The sequence below is a fragment of the Nomascus leucogenys genome, chromosome 8 (assembly GCF_006542625.1).
Source record: "Nomascus leucogenys isolate Asia chromosome 8, Asia_NLE_v1, whole genome shotgun sequence".
Taxonomy (NCBI): domain Eukaryota; kingdom Metazoa; phylum Chordata; class Mammalia; order Primates; family Hylobatidae; genus Nomascus; species Nomascus leucogenys.
In genome coordinates this window covers 28,196,505-28,216,604 of record NC_044388.1, presented here as the reverse complement: position 1 = coordinate 28,216,604, position 20,100 = coordinate 28,196,505, and the positions used below count along the sequence as shown (strand labels likewise).

At 51.0% G+C, this 20,100-nt stretch overlaps 1 protein-coding gene across 1 annotated transcript in view; it reads right to left on the bottom strand.

The window, feature by feature from the left end:
- Positions 1–763: 763 nt before the first annotated feature.
- The window catches only part of R3HCC1 (R3H domain and coiled-coil containing 1), a 25,538-nt gene continuing 6,201 nt past the window's right edge, over positions 764–20,100 (bottom strand). The window contains exons 2-9 of the mRNA XM_030818368.1: positions 8,807–8,915; positions 8,332–8,459; positions 7,813–7,950; positions 6,497–7,100; positions 5,451–5,623; positions 3,626–3,696; positions 2,139–2,234; positions 764–1,076 (exon numbers count right to left, since the gene is read on the bottom strand). Coding sequence (XP_030674228.1) covers positions 946–1,076; positions 2,139–2,234; positions 3,626–3,696; positions 5,451–5,623; positions 6,497–7,100; positions 7,813–7,950; positions 8,332–8,459; positions 8,807–8,915 — 1,450 coding nt within the window. The 3' untranslated portion in view covers positions 764–945. The remainder of the gene's footprint in view (positions 1,077–2,138; positions 2,235–3,625; positions 3,697–5,450; positions 5,624–6,496; positions 7,101–7,812; positions 7,951–8,331; positions 8,460–8,806; positions 8,916–20,100) is intronic.

Genomic DNA, 20,100 nt, shown 5'->3' with positions numbered 1-20,100 from the left:
CCCTCCAGCCCAGTGTGGCCACCAGGGGACCTCCTTCAATAGACTCCAAAAGGGGCAGCTCCTACCCTCTGGGAGAAGCGGTCTAAGGAGATCACAAAAAGTAACGGAACAGGAGTCACAATCTTTCTTAAACTCCTGTGGTTTTGACTGAAACTTGTCAGGAGGCATAGGAGTTGTGCGAGGGCTGGATGGGAAGTCTAGATCTAAACAGCCACCAGGCAGCTTCTCAAAGCAAGAGGGTGTCTGTTCGCAAGTCAGGGGCTCCCAGCAATTCCCAGTGGCAGTGGGGGTGGCCAGCCCAAGCCAGCCACTCACCCAGACACAGGGAATTCCCCTTGGGTCAACAGCATGCTAGGGCCCAGCAAACTAGAGGGTAGGTAGGACCACCTTGGCACCAACTCCACTCAAACCACAATCGATGAGGGCATCGGCACGCATTCAGATCTCACCTCTTGCCTTTGTTCACGTTTATTTTGCAAGAACTGGCTAACACCAGGACCAGCCCAGGGGTGTCCCAGAACTGTCCTACAGCACAGACCAGCAGGCTGGATACCTGAACTGCCAAAGGAGTGTGGGCAGGTGCTACACAGCAGGTGCAACCCAGCTCCCAAAATTTGGCAGGCCGTGCACAGAGGCCCTGCAGGCCCAGTGGGGATCCTCCCGGCCAAGCTCCTCAAGTGACCTTCCTTCAGCAGCTGCCCGCCTGCACTGCAAGGTGGAACAGCACCCCCTAGTGTCCCCCACAGATCACATTTCAAAGTGATCACATTAGAACAACGTGAGTTTTTATTTTTTCTCCATTTCTGGGACTAAACTAAAGCCCACCACACCCCATGGTGAAGCTCGAGGGTGGCGTGGGGCTGCTCCGGCGTCTGTGAAGGCTTATGGTGTTGGGGGCACCAGCTACGTCAGGGCACAGATCCAGGCCGGTTGGGTCTCCAGGCCTCAGGGCAGCAGCGGACCCCGGACAGCAGGCCGCTCTTTCTTTTTGTGTTGGAGTCCCAGGGCCCGGGCCACCAGCCGCCGGGCCACGGTCACATTTGTCTGCGGCCTCTCCTTCACCAGACGCAGGAGTTCTAGAAGGAGAGCCCCACGGTGGGGACCTAAACACAAGGCCGTGGCTGCCTCTCCCCCAGCAACACAACAGCCGTAGAGGCCATCGGAGCCAGCCTCTCATGTGACACGTGTGGGGCCTGGGCCCAGCTGTGCCCATGGTGTGGCCGGATGCTCCTGAGAGGGGGCCCACTTAGGGATCCTGGCTCCCCAGGGGATGCTGACCCAAACCTGTCGCCTCTCCATGCCCTTGTTTCTGTCTCTATAGTGAGAGGGCTGAGCGGTTCATCCTGTGCACCTCCCTGCTTTTTAGGGTCCTTTGGGAGGGGTATCAAGTCAGGATGGAACACCCAGAGCTCACAGACCTACGGACAGGATATTTATTGTTCCAAGAAACCCTGGACCGTGTTGGCTACGTAACCACCCACGACAGCACAGCCGGCCTCGGCAGGCCTCCTGCAGGTCCATTTTACTAGTTGCTACTTTGAAGTCATGGAAAACTCGTGTCTAAAATCTCCCACCATGGTTTCTGGAAGGAGAAGGGGAAAGGGAGGCTCTAACGGTTATCTGGTACCTTCTATGTGCCCTCAGGGCTCCAGGCAGGTATGCCAGGCTCTCATTCAATCCTCCAGACTGAAGAGTCTGCTTATTTTACAGAAGAAACCAACTCACACACTGAGTGACTTCCTCAGTGTCACTGAGGCCAACTGAAGTAACTGACAGAGCCATTTGGGGGTCCCGGAGTGGACCCCAAAGCCCAGGCCCTTCCCAGCCCTATGGGATACGGTTTCCAGGGCCCTCCAGAAGAAGGACCAAGCTTTTCCCTGTGCCCAGAAGAGGGTATGAGCAGGAGGGCCTCCCTACACAGCAGCTGGCAGATGCCACTCCCCAAGGGAGACCCCTGCCCCAGACCCCCCTAGGCCTGCTAGGGAGGGGGAACACAGCCCCACTGGCTACCGCAGCCCAGAGCTCCCAAAGAGCAGAGAAGTCAAGAGGGAAGAATGAACAGAGGGGAAGACCCTGCCCAGATCAGACACACACACGCACACACGGCCTCCCTATCCAGGGCCATCCGCTTTCCTTACTTGGCCTCTGCAAGGCTTTGAGCTTTGACTGCTTGGTTCCCTGCGTGAGGGGCCGGATCTTGAGCACCGAGAACTCCCGGGTCAGGGCTTCAGCAGCTGTGGAAAGAAAGCAGGTGTGGAGCCATTCCCTCCTCCTCAGGACCCCGCGGCACACCCACCACCCTGAACCCATGCAGCCGTGTTGTGCACCTATTCAAAGCTCAGGGCAGGGCTGCTCTGACACCACCCTGGATGGGCAAGAGATGACTGCCGCCTGCTTGCCTCATCCCCTAGAGCCCCACAGGCCTGCAGAGGGACACCTGCACTCAGAGGACACTCCCACCCCAGGCTGGTCAGGGAGAGCACTGGTGAGGCTGTGATTCTGACATCAGAAGAGGCGGGCTCCCAGTTTCCAAAGCCCCAGGGCTAAACGCAACCTCTCCCCCTTTCACCACTCAAGACCCTCCAGGGAACATGCGTTCACTGCCCTGAGTCACGCCTGGCGTTGTAGCACCCCGGCTATTTACAGAGTATGGCAGAGCAGAGCTGGGAGAGGCTTCAGGTCCAAGCTGCCCACTGTTCTACAGAAGAGGAAACTGAAGCCAGGGAACCTGCTCCCGCCATAGTCTGTGGAGACCAGAACGCCATGGCCAACCCCAACCAGAGCTCATTCCTCTCGCAGCCCAGGGCAGCCTCTTGGCCTCCCTCCCTGACTTCCTTTCCACAATCTCCCTCTCTGGGGTTTGAGACCCCACCCTGCCCTATTCCCTCCCTAAATGCTGCCTCCTCCCTCCTGAGGACTGCGCCCCAGCAGCAATGGCGCTCCCAGCCCCCAGCTCGGGTGTTCAGAAGGCTGTTTCTGGGAAGCTCAGTGAAGGGGGCATGGCGGGGGTAACTATAAATTATACCAAATGTAAGCACGGTGGTGTGGTAAGACAATGCAGGCAAGTGACTGAGGGGGACAGGAGCACTGGAGTCATGAGGCAGCGTGGTGCCTCCAGCTGTGACACTGAGAGGGTGTGTAACTTGGAGTGTACCCCTGACACTCTGGGACCCTGAAGTCTCCCCAGCTGTACAATGGAGGTAACCTGACCTACATCTTGAGGCTGAAGTGAAAATTGAGTAAGAATGTGTCTACTTGAACCATATGAAATCTCTGGAATTCGAATGCTTTTCGCCATTAAAGCAGCACTTTGCTGTGGTTTCATTTAATACAGGGACATCCATTAGGCTAGGCCCGTGACCTTCCTCAGCAAAGGTCGCCTGAATCTGATGCCTTTTCATTGAAAGCACTAACACAATAGGAAGAGCTTCTTCATGAAGATGCATTACTATGGGCCAGAGACCGCTCGGTTCCCCCTGGGTTTTAGGCTGGGAACAAAACCCCAAGAGCCCACTGGCTCAGCTGAGCCTGCGCCCAGGAGATGGTGGCCTCCACCCTGGGCCACCAAGGGTCTTCCCTCTCAGTGGGGATCCGAGCAAGGGCCAGGCTCACCGGGGTGCCTTACCTGAGGCCAGGCAGGGAAAGATGCCGAGTGCGTGAGTATCATCCACCCACTGAATCCTGAACCCCTTCTCTCTGTGTGGGGAGAGAGGAGACAGCACATTCAGGAAAGCAAGCGGTCAAACTCCTCTTCGAATCCCACAGCCACACCCTCTCGCCTCCAGCCCGCAGATGCCACGAGCCCGAGGCAAGGTCCCATCTCTTCTGGGACGGAGACAGTCATTTGCAGCAAACTTCCTATGAAGCCCATATAGTCGGCTTCAGAAAGACAAATGTCACTCCTGTCAATATGTCAGGCAGGTCACCAGTTTCTAGAACTAAAGAAGCCAAGACTCAAAGAGCTCATATGGCACGATACCAAGGAGGAAGAGACTCCTCACAGGCCTGTCTCAGCCCAGCCAAGGCCATGGGGTCTGAAGCTGGGGAAGAAAGGGTTTCTGTGGTGGGGGAGGGGTATAGGACCTCAAACCAGCAGGGCCACCATGCTCATGTCAGCTTTATTCCTATTGCTCAGGAAGGTGCCACCTACCCTGCAGCCTGTGAGAGGCCTAAGGCAGTGTGGCCCCACCCGGGCAGAGGAAGGCACAGGGGCCCCAGCCTGGCTGCACCATCAAGGTAGAGAGCAGAAGAGCAGAACGTGTTGCCCCTAGCCACCCCTTCGGCTCTCCTGCTCAGGGGCAGAGCGCAGGGGAAGGCTTTAGGAAGCAGAGTTAACGAGGGCCATGCGGAAAGGGGTTTCTTTTTTTTTTTTTTTTTTTTAGAGGGAGTCTCGCACTGTCACCCGGGCTGGAGTGCAGTGGCGCAATCTTGGCTCACTGCAAGCTCCACCTCCCGGGTTCACATCATTCTCCTGCCTCAGCCTCCCGAGTAGCTGGGACTACAGGCACCCGCCACCACACCCAGCTAATTTTTCTTTTTTTATTTTTAGTAGAGACTGGGTTTCACCGTATTAGCCAGGTTGGTCTCGATCTCCTGACCTCATGATCCACCCGCCTCGGCCTCCCAAAGTACTGGGATTACAGGCATGAGCCACCGCGCCCAGCCACAGAAAGGGGTTTCTAAAAGCCTAGGCAGAGCTGGGCACGGTGGCGCATGCCTGTAGTCCCAGCTACTTGGGAGTCCAAGGTGGGAGGATCACTTGAGCCCAGGAGGTCAAGGCTGCAGCAAGCTGTGATCGCAACACTGCATCCCTGCCTGGGCAAAAGAGCAAGATCCTGTCTCAAAAAAAAGGAGATAGAAAGCCTGAGCAGGAACAAAGAAGGGAAAGGGGAGAAGGCAAAATGAGAATAAAAAGGAAAAGAAAAAAGAAGGAAAGACAGGAGGGTGGATCTAAAGGCATGTGGGGAAGCTGAGGAGGAGGGAAGTCGTGTCTCTCAATATAGCCTCTGGCCACCATTCCGACCTCCACTCTGCCCAGCAGGCTGCTCAGTGCACCCTAGAAACAGTTCCCACATGGAGCTGGCCCGTAGCCTGCTGGAGACCCACTGAGCAGCCACTGGGAGGCAGGCAAGAGGAGGGGAGCGGGCTGCCATGTCCCTCGAGACTGAGGGAGGGCGTGTGGCATCCTGGCAGGTGTGTGGCCATGCAGGGGGGAAGCCCAGGTCTAGGGCCTCCAGGGTGTGTCTACAACCAACAAATCAGTGCTCTCTTTCCCCAGGGACGGCCAGCAGGGCGAGCTGCCCAGGAATACAGAGCCCAGGCAACACACCCACTTTCTGTCTCTCTTGCTGAAGCATTAGGTGCTGGGGGTGGGGCAGGCAAGCACCCCCAGCTACAAAGGGGTATCCTAGCTCCTCTCTGAAGGCAGCACCTCCCCGGCCACCACTCACTGGAACTCAGAAAACGCTGCCAGCAGGTCCTCCGTCTTGAGCGCTGGTTCAAAGTCATAGATCTCTACCACGTGGGCAAGGTCCTTCTCTCCAGGCAGCTCCTCCACGAAGGAGGACGTGTCCAAGTGAATCTTCTCTATCTGAATCTCCTTCTTTGTCAGGTTGTCTGTGATCTAGGAGAGATTGGACCCTTTAGCAAGGGGAGCTTGGACACACAGAGCTGCAAACCACTAGCCCGCACGCTGAGAGCTCTGCGGGGAGAAGGGGCCCACCTGGCAAAAGTCTGGGAAAGGCAGCAGCAGGCAGGCTGGGCTGGAAGGTCAAGACGCGTGGGTTTTACGGGACGGCACTTACTTGTGTGGAGTCCCCACTAAGTGACTGGCAATTACACACATAATGTTCCACAGAATCCTGAAAACTATATTCTAGAAAGCTGCTCTACAGATGAGGAACTGAAGGCCCAAGAGTTAAGTAATTTTTCCCAAAGTTGCAAAGTCAGTAAGAGGCAGAGCTAGGCAAGTCCAAGACCTTTCCTTCCCCTACTAGCGATGTGGTATTTGGCAGGTCTGTGGTCTGCATTCTTCATGTTTAAAATAGCCATAAAAGATGCCACCCTCCCAACCGAACCCACAGCCAGTCTCAGGGGCAGTCGCACGGTCCCAAGGAAACAAGATTTATAAGATAAAACATCATGCTAAAGAGTAATTTCCATGACTGGCATCCGTAAGACATGACGACGTACTTGCACACACAGTCCATCTCCGTGACCTAGTGAAGGCTGTATTATCATCTGGTTTTAGTTTCAGATGCGGAAACTGAGACTCAGCAAAACAAAATAACTTGCCCAGCTCCTACATGGCTGGGCTGGGACCCAAATCCACACCTCCTCTCCTGTGTTCCCTAAGGAATCCCTGCCACCCAACACCCAGCCCTGCCTCCCCTTGCACATCCCCTGCTCTCCACGCCATAACCCTTGGTGCCCATCCACCCGTGGCCACACCCACCTCACCTCCGCCCTCCCTTTCTGGGCTCAAGAGCCTCATCACCTCCTGCAGCAGCTCACTGTAATCGTCCTCCGAGCAGCTGCTGGGGCTGTCCTCTTCCACCTCCTCTTCGTCCTCTTCCTCCTCTGCCACCAGCCTCTTCTCCAGCGGACTCTCCTTCCCCTCTTCCAGGTCTAGCTGCAGGATGGACCCAAACCGTGTGGCCATCTCCACCATGTCTCCCTTCTCTGACTGACTCTCAGGCCCCAGGGGCTCAGGGCCAACAGGGTCCGGCAGTGGCTCATTCTCACACCTTTGTCCTGGGCCCTTTAGGTCCTCTGTTCCCTGAGTCATCAGCACAGGGAGTCCCTGATCAGAGTTCGGGTCTCCAGCACCAACATCTCCAGGCTCTTCTGGGTCCCTGCCAGCTGGGGCCTCTCTCTTGAGCCCCGAGGTAGAGGTCAGCCCCCATTCTTCCTGCCTGCGCAGCACCCGGGGCACATACAAAGGCTGGTCTGGCTTGCGTCCACGATACCACCGGCCAGCCCGGGCACCTCGGGGAACCGCAGCTGCTCCTTGGTTGGAGGTGGGCCGAGGACTGTGGTACTTGCTGGGGTAGGAGGCAGGAGGGCGGCGGGGGCCAGAGAGGGCATCCGAACTGGGTACCCTGGAGGAGGAATGGGAGGAGGTAATCAGAGTGTGTAGGGGCCCAAAGGAAAATGATTTACTAGAGCCACCTGTCATTCAGGAGTGACATTCAGGTCAGCATTAGGCAAAAACCACAGCCAAAATGACCCTCGAAAATCCCTTAGGAAGGCATCACAGTGGAGGCTGTCACTTTTGAACGAGCCCAGAGCAGCCAGCTCGCCCTCTAATGCTGTGATCCAAATTAGACATGAGTCCATCTTCAATTACACACCAGGGGAGGTAAGCTCTTGCATTTAAGAAGTATGCTATCAGAAAAACACGTCACTTCAAACACTAGGATCATAGTCATTAAAGTGAGATGCTCACTGTGAGACGCACATGGGAACAGAGGGGACCGAAGCCCAGCAGGTGCTTTTCTGGTCTCTGTGGGGCACAAGCTCACTGAGAGGAATGCTAGGGAGGCCCCTCCCACACCCACTACTTAAACAGATCTCTCTCTCTCTTTTGGCCCAACCGTATAGCTGATTTTGCCAAGTGAATTCCACAAACTGCATATCTGCTCTACTGTTGATGCAAAAGGCAGCCCTGGCTGAGCGGCTGTGGCTAGGAATGGCAGCAGCCTGGGGGTCCCAGCCCTGGTTCCACCCAGCCCTGCCCTTCCAAAGGCTGACCAGCTAGCTGGCCACCCACACACCACCGCTGCAGGCACTCCAAGGTGGGAGGCTACACACCTGATGTCCTGGTGACAGATGACCGTCCTCCTCTTCCAGCCCTCCCCAACGGAGAAGCTGCTCAAGAGATCAAAATTCTCTGCTGTTCTATGGATCAGGTACCGGAGGCGACTGGAGAGTGGGGGGAAAAGAAGAACCCTGGGGAGGGAGGGGAAGAAGTGCTGAGCAGGTGTCCAGGGCCTGGCCCCTACCGGGTCCACTCCCAGGTTAATCTCGGATTAACACTGGACTCCCTTCTGCCCCCCTGGGTCCCAGGTGGACTGCAAAGGATCTGAGCATAGATAGAGGTGATGGTAGGGACCCACAGGTCCCATCCCCATCCCTGTGCCGGGCCCCTTCAGTCTCGGGGTGATGCTCAGAATTACAAAGATGCAGCTAAAATAGGCGGCCGGCGTTATGAAAACTAAAGGCCAAGGTCAGAGCCAGCTGCCAGGCACCACCTGGGGGAGAGCACACAGGCGGCTCGGGAACCCTGCCCTTCCCAGCAAGGCGACACCCTCGCCCCTCACACGAGCCTACTTTGACAGCTGCTTCTGCAGCAGAAAGCGGTCCAGTTCCTCCTGGATCCGGTGGACGAAGTCATTCTCGGCTGAGGAGAGGAAGACACCGTCCAAGCAAAGAAGGGCCAGGGTGACAGGTTGGAGAGCCTGCAAGAGAGACGGGCAGGGCCGGGGGTCAGAGCACAGACCCCCGGATCACCCGCGACCCCGCAACGCCGGCACCGAAAGGGCCTTAGAAACCCTCTGGTCCAAGGCTCGGCGGCGGGGAAGTGATGCCAGGGACCCCCGGCAAGTCAGGGGTCAGGGAAGGGGTCTCCCGGCTCCTGCCCAAGGCTCTCGTCCCCGCCTGCGGTCGGGTGCTGAGGGTGGCTCCACACCCTGCGCTGCGCTCCTTCCCGGGGCTCACGGGAGCCTGCTCCGCGCAGCCCAGCTGCCCCTTCCCACCCGGGAGCCCGGGGGTCGGGACTATCACCCCCCAGTGCCGCCGCACTCACCGCGGCCTCTCGGAGCGTCGCAGCCGCCCTCGGCGTCCCCAGGGGCCAGCGCGCCCGAGCGCCCCAGAGAGGCCCGGGCCGCTGCAGAGACGCAGCGCCACCGCGCGGCCTGGGGGAGGTAACGCAGGAACAGGAGAGGGCGTGTTCTTGTCACCTATTGGGAGGGGGCGCACCCGCCACTAACACAAACCGCTTCTCCTAGAGCGACACGACTAGCTTTCATATTCATGGCAAAACCGAGACCCAGAAAGGTGAAATAACTTGCCTCAAGTTGCACAGATAGTACATTCCAGAGTCTTACTTTGAGCAAAGATGGGTCTGATTCCAAGATGGGCTCTTTTCTTTTTTTCCTCAATGTTGGCACAGTCTTGTAAGATCAATTAAGTTCAACAAACACTTTTGTTCAGCTACTATTAGGTTGGTGCAAAAGTAATTGTGGTTTTGCTAGTAAGTAAAAAACCACAATTACTTTCGCACCAATCTAATAGTACTATATGCTAGCTAGCCGCGGTGCTAGAGTTTCCCATTCATTGATTGTTCCCCTCCCCGGGGGCCTAACAGAGGAATAAAGAGGAAGGAAGTTTCTGAGCACCAGATATTTCAGCACTGTTGCCCATCATTGCCCTTCCTTCTCCCGCATTGACGTAACCTGTAAAAAGGTCTAATTCACACCACAGTGGCACTGACAAGGTGTGCTAGCCTCGTGGGTTACTGGGTTGGGCAGCCACTATCACAGTGATTTGCAGCTCAGCAGCTTGTGCTACTCTGTTCCATCCAGAAATAATTCCAGCGTCCACCTTAAATGGGGCTTAAAATTCTTGCCATCAGACAGCCTGTGGGATGGATGATTACAATCCAGGAGACCAGGGTTGAAATCGTTCTGTTCCCTGAAAGTAATTAAAATGCAATCCCTTGGTCACTCTGAATCCAGAAGCACTGACCTAAGGGCACTTAAGACCTAGGTTTTGGTCAGGGATGGGGCAGTCTGAGTGGGCTCTGACATAAGGCACAGGCGGGATGGGGAAGGGAGGGCGGTCCCTCAAAAAGCTGACTGGGAGAAGTGGCTTGGGGATGGAGAAATGGAGAAAAAATTAGATGCATTTTGCTGTCTCACAATTTTTTCCAAAGCATTTCTTAAAACGACAGTGGCATTATATTACATTTACAAAACCTATCTTTCCAGATACGCAGCAAGAAGAATAAAAAAGGACCTAGAATAAAGACAAAACCAAAGTGCAGAGAGAACTCAGGGAGCTAAGTCATGAATTTCCTTTCTGGGCATGGTTGTGAGAGGAGCTTCAGGAAATCTGACAGGTCCCCAGTCCCTAGACTGGAGGGCATTCAACTCCTGGGGAAAAAGGATGAGCAGAGAGCACCCGTTTGGATTCTGGTTCCACCAGCCCTACCCACACTCCATGCTGGCTTAATGGAAGTGGGAGCAGGCCACCATGGCATTGTTTTGTCTGCCCAGGTTCCCTGGACTAGGCAGTGTGAGGCTCATACCTGTAATTCCAGCACTTTGAGAGGCCAAGGCAGGAGGATCACTTGAACCTAGGAGTTCAATACCAGCCCTGACAACAGAGTGACTCCCATCTCTGCCAAAAATTTAAAAAGTTAGCCAGGCATGGCCGGGTGCGGTGGCTCACGTCTGTAATCCCAGCACTTTGGGAGGCCGAGGCGGGCAGATCACGAAGTCAGGAGATCGAGACTATCCTGGCTAACACGGTGAAACCCCGTCTCTACTAAAAATACAAAAAAATTAGCTGGGCGTGGTGGTGGGCACCTGTAGTCCCAGCTACCCGGGAGACTGAGGCAGGAGAATGGCATGAACCTGGGAGGCGGAGTGTGCAGTGAGCCTAGATCGCCACTGCACTCCAGCCTGGGCAATAGAGCAAGATTCCGTCTAAAAAAAAAAAAATTAGCTAGGCATGGTATGGTGGTGCATGCCTGTAGTCTCAGCTACTTGGGAGGCTGAGGTGGGAGGATCGTTTTTGCCTGGGAGGTTGAGGCTGCACTGAGCTGTGGTTGTGCCACTGTACTCCAGCCTAGGTGACAGAGTGAGACCCTGTGTCTCACACAGACACACACACACAATGTAAATACAACAATATTTCATTAAAACAAAAGAAAATGTGAATCTACAGATTAAAATGGTGTTCTAGAAAATAAATATGTAAATAAAAGGTCGATCCAGATTATGGTAAAAATATTTTCTCTGAGAACTAAAAAAATGAATTTTGATTTAGGCAAAATTCAAAGGAAAAAAATTAAGTGGCTGTTAGATTTTCCTAGCAACTCATCTGCCAGAAAACAATGGAACAATATCTGTAGAATTTTAGATGGAAAATGTTAAGACTGGAAAATTCTATAAACTGTGATGGCAACAGAAAGATATTCTCAAACCTGCAGTCACATTCTGCCAAGAGAAATGGAGTGATGCTGGCCTGTCAGGTGGAGATGCCAGGCCATACTGGCAGACACTGTGTAGGGACAGCCTGCCACGTGTACTGCACAGCTTAACTCAAAAGATATCTTGCAAAATCCATAGATAACTGACTTTTTTTTTTTCTCTAGTGACCTCTTCAATCTCTTCCAGAATAGATCGCCCAGACTAGCCTCTTCGATAGCTTCCAGCTAATCATTAGAAAAATCACCCTGTCTAGGCTGGCACCTTTTTCTTCTGTCTTTATAAATCCTCCCACTGGTTTGTTTATTTATTTATTTAGGTCTTTGTCCCTTGGTAAGGATCTAATGTCTGTCTCCTTGGTGTGCTTGTGAATTAGTTACCCAGCTCACGAAATATTTCTGAGTTATGCTTTGAGATTCACAGTCCTTCCTGGAAAGCCACCGGAAGACATAGTCCCCACAACCAAGAGATGAATTCAAATAAATGACTCACAAGCTGGGATGACCTGGGAGAAGACAGCTTGTGCTAAATAATTCATTTACTTAAAACAATCAATTAACTTAAATAATCAGAGCAACAAAATGGTATACAAATATTACAAATCTTGAAAGCAGGGCTATAGAATGTAAAAACAAAAGCAATTTCTTTATCGCCATAAATTGGGACAGGAACCCCAGAGTACATTCCAAAGTATGGTGGGGAGGAGAAGAGGCATATAACAGTGGCAAAGTCAGTAAATGCTACGTTTTCCAAATAATTGCCAGAAGTTAGGGAAGTTGGTTAAGAAAGAAATACTACCCATATAAAAAAAATATAACTGGGGAGGGAGAGGAAGCCAGAAAAAAAAAATCAGTGATAGAAGTAACACCAAAGCATTTCAAGCAAACCAGAGATGGGATAATTCAATTATATTACAAACATTAAAATGGATTAAAAAGAGGCCAGGAGTGGTGGCTCCTGCCTGTAATCCCAGCACTTTGGGAGGCCAAGGTGGGAGGATCACTTGAGGTCAGGAGTTCGAGACCAGCCTGGCCAACATGGCAAAACCCCGGGCATAGTGGCTGACGTCTGTAATCCCAGCTACTCGGGAGATTGAGGCATGAGAATCGCTCGAACCCAAGAGACGGAGTTTGCAGTGAGCCGAGATTGCGCCACTGCACACTCCACCCTGGGTGACAGAGAGAATGTTTCAAAAAGCGAAACATTATTATATGTTCTTTACCCAACTCACAGTTAGAACAACTCTATGCAAATTCATTTAAGGATCTAAATAAAATGATCAAAACACCACACAGGGCTAAATGGAGAAGCACAGAGGAACCATATTCACTTCAGGACAAGTCAAGGCTATGTACCCATGCCTCTAGTGTTTACCTTTTTTTAAAGAGGTACTAGCAAAAGCAAATTGACAAAAAGACATAAAAACTGGAAAGTTTAGACATTTGAGGAGATCAACTTCTCATTGTTTGCAGAATATTTGTGTTTTTGGTGGTTTTTGTGTTTGTTTGTTTGTTGTTTGTTTTTGAGACAAAGTCTCCCTCTGTCACCCTGCCTGGAGTGCAGTGACATGATCATAGCTCACTGTAACCTGGACTCCTGGGCTCAAGCTATCCTGCCTCCAGTAACTGGAACTACAGATGCACGCCACCACACCCGACTAATTTTTGTATTTTTTGTAGAGATGGGGGTCTCACTATGCTGCCCAAGCTGGTCTTGAACTCCTGGCTCAAGCCATCCTCCCGCCTCAGCCTCCCAAAGTGCCGGGATTACGGGCATGAGACACCACACCCGACCTTTGATTTTTTTTTAACCTAAAAAATCCAAGAAAATCAACTAAGAAACTCTTATAAGCCAGAGCTGTTTCCAGAAGTGAAGACCATTCTGGAGCCAAGGTGGTGGGAGTGATAAAAGAGCAGAGAAAGGCAGAGATGGTGGAGAAAGGGCCAGAACTAAAGAGGGAAAGTGGGAGAGAGGGGAGGGTGTGGAGGTGCAGGGGCTGGTGGGAGAGGGGAATGAGTCACCTTCCCTAGTTCCCACTCTACCTGATTAGCCTCTGTGTGTGCCACCCCAGCCAGGAGAGTCCCCACCACACCCCCCAAATCTCTGACACTTTTGTTGTCCCTCAGTTCCCAGGAGACCTCAACCTTTCCAGAGTTCTAGCATCTTCTTAAAGGGCCAGAGTCATGGGAACCCAGATGGGGTGCGGGGGTCTCCTGTGAAGGTCTCCTTACAATGAAATGACTTTGCAGAAATTTGCACACTACCTCCAAATGCAGATTTATGGCCCGGCGTGGTGGCTCATGCCTGTAATCCCAAAACTTTGGGAGGCCAAGGCAGGGAGATTACCTGAGGTCAGGAGTTCGAGAGCAGCCTGGGCAACATGGTGAAACCCTGTCTCTACTAAAAATACAAATTAGCCTGGCGTGTTGGTAGGCGCGCCTGTAATCCCAGCTACTCGGGAGGTTGAGGCAGGAGAATCGCTTGAACCCAGGAGGCGGAGGTTGCAGTGAGCCAAGATCGTGCCACTGCCCTCCAGCCTGGGTGACAGAGTCAGACTCCGTCTCAAAAAGTAAAATAAAATAAAATAATTTTTTTTAAAAATCCAGATTTATTTTCCCTAGCTCAAAAGCCAACCTCACATCAGAGCCTGTCTATGGCCACACTGGGCCCCAAGGGGATGGAGGAAAAATAGATACTAAAAATGAATATTAAGCCTTTGTAACGGCATAAGAAGTACCTATGTTTAAAAGTTTAAAGGTTATGAAAAAAATGACACAAAATTGATCTCATTTACTAAACAAAAGGCAATAGAGGCTGGGCGCAGTGTCTCACACCTGTAATCCCAGAACTTTGGGAGTCGGAGGCAGGCAGATCACTTGAGGCCAGGAGTTCAAGACCAGCCTGGCCAACATGGTGAAACCCCATGTTTACTAAGAATCAAAAATTATCCAGATGTGGTGGTAGGCATGGCATTTGAAATCCCAGCTACTCAGAGGCTGAGGCAGGAGAATCGCTTGAACCCAGGAGGCGGAGGTTGCAGTGAGCTGAGATTGAGCCACTGCACTCCAGCCTGGGTGACAGAGCCAGACTCCATTTCAAGAAAAAACAAAGGCAACAGAAAAGACAGTGAAGGAAAATATACTGAAATGTGGGCAGTGGTTGTCTCTGAGTGCTATGATGATCGGTTATTTCCTCTTTAGACTCCTGCTCTTTTCACATAAAATTGTCTGTAATGTATATATCCAAATGTATATCTCTATAATAGAGTGCATATATAATATAGGCATGCGATTTTCATAAGCTGCAGGATATACCTATTTTTTATTCTTCCCAAATCATTCAAAGTAGCACTACTTGCATATTTGGCAAAATTTTGAAAATTTATTAACTCAGCAAGCTTTTTTTTTTTTTTGAAATGGAGTCTTGCTCTGTTGCCCAGGCTGGAGTGCAGTGGTGCGATCTCAGCTCACCACAAGTTCCGCCTCCCGGGTTCACGCCATTCTCCTGCCTCAGCCTCCCGAGTAGCTGGGACTACAGGCGCCCACCACCACGCCCAGGTAAATTTTTGGATTTTTAGCAGAGACGGGGTTTCACCGTGTTAGCCAGGATAGTCTCCATCTCCTGACCTCGTGATCCGCCCGCCTCAGCCTCCGAGTAGCTGGGACTACAGGCGCCCACCACCACGCCCAGGTAAATTTTTGGATTTTTAGCAGAGACGGGGTTTCACCGTGTTAGCCAGGATAGTCTCGATCTCCTGACCTCATGATCCGCCCGCCTCAGCCTCCCAAAGTACTGGGATTACAGGCATGAGCCACCGCGCCCCGCCTAACTCAGCAAACATTTTTTAAAATGACCCTCCCTTAATTGCAAAGTGCACTGATTTCCAGCCCTCCCCAGCGCAGTGCCATTGGGCAGGATATGGCGTCACAAAAGTCACTAGAGCAGTGTCCGCCCAGCCCGGGTCCTGGGGAGGGCTGGGGTCAGCATCCTCATTAATTGGGCTTCTACTGTGCACTTGGCACTTTACATCCATTACCCCATACAATCCCCCATGGAAATCCCTCAAAGTAGCTGTTATTACCCCAGTTAACAGACATAAAAATTGGGTCCCAGTGTTCAATAAATGGCCCAATATTAATGTGCTACTAAACAGCAACGCTGTGCTTCCAACCGAGGTGAATATCCCAAAGCTCGTGCTCAATTCCAGTGATTTCCAACAGTTATTAGCTGTGGAACCCTCTGCTCAAACAAATACTACCCAGGTGAATGAGCTTGCCAGGGCTGCCATACCAAAGTAGCACAGGGTGGGTGGCTTAAACAACAGAAATCTATTTTCTCACCATTCTAGAGACTGGAAGTCCACAATCAAGATGTCAGCAGGGTTGGGTTTCCTCTGAGGCCTGTCTCCTTGGCTGGCAGATGGCTGCCCACTTGCTGCCTCTTCACGTGGTGGTCCTTCTGTGCACCGTGCACCCCTGCAGTCTCTGTATCCAAATTTCCTCTTCTTCTTTTTTTTTTTTTTTTTTTTTTTTTGAGATAGAGTCTTGCTCTACTGCCCAGGCTAAAGTGCAATGGCATGATCTCAGCTCACTGCAACCACCGCCTCCTGGGCTCAAGCAATTCTGGTGCCTCAGCCTCCTGAGTAGCTGGGATTACAGGCATGCACCATGTCTGGCTAATTTTTTTTTTTTTTTTTCCTGAGACAGAGTCTCACTGTCAGCCAGGCTGGAGTGCAGTGGCACTATCTCAGCTCACTGCAACCTCCACTTCTCAGGTTCAAGTGATTCTCCTGCCTCAGCCTCCCGAGCTACCGAGTAGCTGGGACTACAGGCGCATGCCATCACTCCTGGCTATTTTTTTGGTGTGTATTTTTAGTAGAGATGGGATTTCACCATGTTAGCCAGGATGGTCTCGATCTCCTGACCTCGTGATCCACCTGCCTCGGCCTCCCAAAGTGCTGGGATTACAGGCGTGAGCCACCACGCTGGGCGAATTTTTTTGTATTTTCAGTAGAGACAGGGAATGTTGGCCAGGCTGGTCTCGAATTCCTGGCCTCGAGGGATCTGCCCGCCTTAGCCTCCCAAAGTGCTGGGATTACAGGTGTGAGCCACCATACCAGATCCCCAAATTTCCTCTTCTTATATGGACACCAGTCTTATTGGATTAGGGCCCACCCTAACGGGCTTATTTTAACCTAATCACCATTTTAAAGACCTGATCTCCAAATACAGTCACATTCTGAGTGGAGGAGGACTGGGGGGTGGTTAGGGCTGCAATATGTGAATGTTGAGGGGTCACAATTTAGCCCATAACACCTGGACTTTAATATTTAAATGGGTACTGTTCTGGTGGAAGCTGGGCTGAGAGGCTTGGAGTCCAACTTTCCAATTCCCTCCTTTCAATTTCCTAAAGCCCCTTTACTGCTTTGAGAGGGAAATACTAGGAAATCACTAGTTTTTATAGCTTTGGAAAAAGAGAAAATATTCAAGGAAACTCAATAAACTAAAACACCACACATGAGTCATTTCAGTGAAAATACAGATGGGGCCATCAGCTAATTTAACATGAACGCTGACACAGTTCATATGATGTTTTCCTCAACTCACCCAGAATTTCTCTGTGTTGGCCCGAATAACCTCTGAATTATTTTCCTCACCATCTTCTGCAATTAAAAGGATAAGGCCAGGTGCAGTAGCTCACACCTGTAATCCCAGCACTTTGGGAGGCTGAGGCGGGTAGATCACTTGAACTCAGGAACTTGAGACAAGCCTGGGCAACAGAGCAAGAACCTATCTCTACAAAAAATACCAAAGATTAGCCAGGTGAGGTGGCACATGCTTGTGGTCCCAGCTAATTAGGAGGTTGAGGTGGGAGGATCACTTGGGCCCAGGAGGTCGAGGCTGCAGTGAGCCATGATTGCACCACTGCACTCCAGCCTGGGCAACAGAGTGAAACCCTGTCTCAAAATAAATAAGCAAATAAATAATAGGAGAAATACCCCTCCAGAAGATAGTAAGCTTTGCCTTTGTGTATTTACATTCGAAGATAAAATATTGACTATTTTGGTGGCATAACTAGCATATTTGACACCGGGGGAGCCGATCATTTTTAAACATCTTCCTCCTCCATACAATAGAGTTATTTTTGGTAATAATCACATAGTAATAAGTAATAATCACTACTGTCTTGATTTGTTCTTTAGCTGAACAACAATGAACACTTTGAAAAGAATTTCCATTTAAAGATGTTCAAATTTGGTAAAATATTTCATGCATGAACTAAAATTTTCACTTACCAAATAAAAGTATACCACATGGTTAGTTCTTTTCCACAGTTTTATTATTTATTTATTTATTTGAGATAGATAGGGTCTCGCTCTGTTGCCCAGGCTGAAGTGCAGTGGCACAATCATGGCTCACTGCAGCCTCAACCTCCCAGGCCCAAGTGATCCTCCCACCTCAGCCTCCTGAGTAGCTGGGACCACAGGCGTGTGCCACCAGGCCTAGCTAATTTTTTAACTTTTGTAGAGATGGGGTCTTTCTATGTTGCTTAGGTCAGTTTTGAACTCCTGGACTCAAGTAATCCATCTGCCGCAGCATCCCAAAGTGCTGGGATTACAGGCATGAGCCACCGCGCCTGGCCCACTGTTTTAAATGTTAAACACAAGCAAAACTTCAAGTGGCCATAGAGAATGACATAATTACAGTAACTCATGCTCTGTGTCTTTGGTCTTTACAATTACTACACTGTCCTGGCTTATTTTGAATCTACTATTTAAACATAGGAATACATATTATCCTAAAGGTTGAAGACACAAGCTGCAACCACAATGAGCTCTAGTGATTCCAAACCGTTAAGAACTTACCTGCAAAGTGAGTATGTGAGGGCAGCCCCCGGTATCATTGTGAGTTCTCTGGATGAACTTCCAAGTACAAGGGTTAGTAAAGCCCAGGTGATAGGAATGTGCCCACTGAAGCTCAGATGACCACAATAGTTATTTGGAACTTAGACCAATAAATCACCCACATTGTTTAGAATTGTCAGCACATGGTGATAGTGAAAAGCAGACTGGGTTCTCTTCTTGTTTTTCTGTCATCTGCAGACAATGCCTCCCTCTGTGCCTGCCCCTGGAACAGAGGGCTCCCACTGCCTGGTTCTCAGCAGAACTCAGTGATGGCCATTCTCTTTCAGTTTCCATCACCCTACAGGTTTGGGTTTCCTTTTTCCTCCCCAGCCCCTTTTGGTTTTCTTTTCTGGCTCCTCCTCTCCTACTCAACCTCTAAAAGCTAGAATGCCTCGGGCTCCATCCCAGGCTGACCTTCAAGTTTATTCCTCCCCAGGTGCTCACCATCTCAATATATGGCACCAGCGCCTACCCACTGGTTCAAGCCCACAGTGTATCAATCACCCTTTATTTCTCCCTTCCCACCCTACCTTAAGCCTTCGGGAACCTGTGGGTTCTGGCTCCAGTGTATACCGGGAACTGGCCGCTCCTGACACCCTACTCCTATTGCTCTCTACTTAGGCAAACCTTCTCTTATGGACTGATGTCCCCCCAACCCCCCAAAAAATCATATAGTGTGGCCGGGCATGGTAACTCAATGCCTGTAATCCCAGCACTTTGAGAGGCAGAGGCAGGCGGATCACGAGGTCAAGAGATTGAGACCATCCTGGCCAACATGGTGAAAACCCGTCTCTATTAAAAATACAAAAATTAGCCAGGCATGGTGGTGCACACCTGTAGTCCCAGCTACTCAGGAGGCTGAGGCAGGAGAATTGCTTGAACTTGGGAAGCGGAGATTGCAGTGAGCCAAAATCGCGCCACTGCACTCCACCCTGGCGACAGAGCGAGACTCCATCTCAAAGAAAAAAAAAAATGATGTGCTGAAGTCCTAACCCCCAGCATCTCAGAATGTGACTGTACTTGGAGATATGGGCTTTAAAGAGGTAATGAAGTTAACATGAGGTCATTAGGGTGACCCTTAATCCAGTATGACTGCTGTCCTTACAAGAAGAGGAGATTAGCACACAGACTGGCACAGGAGGGAGCCCACGTGAAGACACAGGGAGAACGTGGCCACCCACAAGCCAACCAGAGGCCTGAGAAGGAATCGACCCTGCCAGCACCTTGACCTTGGATTGCCAGCTTCCAGGGCTGTGAAAGAGTGCATTTCAGTTAAGCACCCAGTCTGCCGTATTGTGTTAAGGCAGCCAGACCTGATTAAGGCACCCTCCTCACCACTCTTCCCGCTTCCCACTCCGAAAATTGCCTTTTCCCTCTTGAGAACTGATTGCTCGTGCACCTTGCTGGCCTCCTATCCCCTTTGGGGTTTTCTATTTCTTTTAGATTTGTAGGACTTTGTCAATTATGAGTTGAAACTATTTCCTTCTGGTTTCAGGCTCGCATTTTCACCTTTTAAAAAATTATGTCTGGGCTGGGCACAGTGGCTCATGCCTGTAATCCCAGTACTTTGAGAGGCTGAGGGGAGCAAATCATTTGAGGTTAGGTGAGGCAGTTCTGCAGTCATTTATACCCACTTTTAATTATATGCAAATCAAGGGGCAGGTTATGCAGACATTTCTAGAAAAAGGGCTGTAACTTCTGGGTCATTGGGTTGTTGCCATGGAAAGAGGTGGTAACTTTGGGTGTCGGCATGGCAGTGGTAAACTGACATGGCACATTGGTGGACATGTCATATGAAAAGCTGCTTCCACCTTGTCCCTGTTTTAGCTAATCCTCAACTTGGTCCAGTGCCCAAACGCCGCCTCTGGAGTCCAATCCCACTTCCTACCTCAGATACAGTCTCTTTTTTGATCCTTTTATTTAAAATCTTTTTTTTTTTTTTTTTGGAGATGGAGTCTCGCTCTGTCGCCCAGGCTGGAGTGC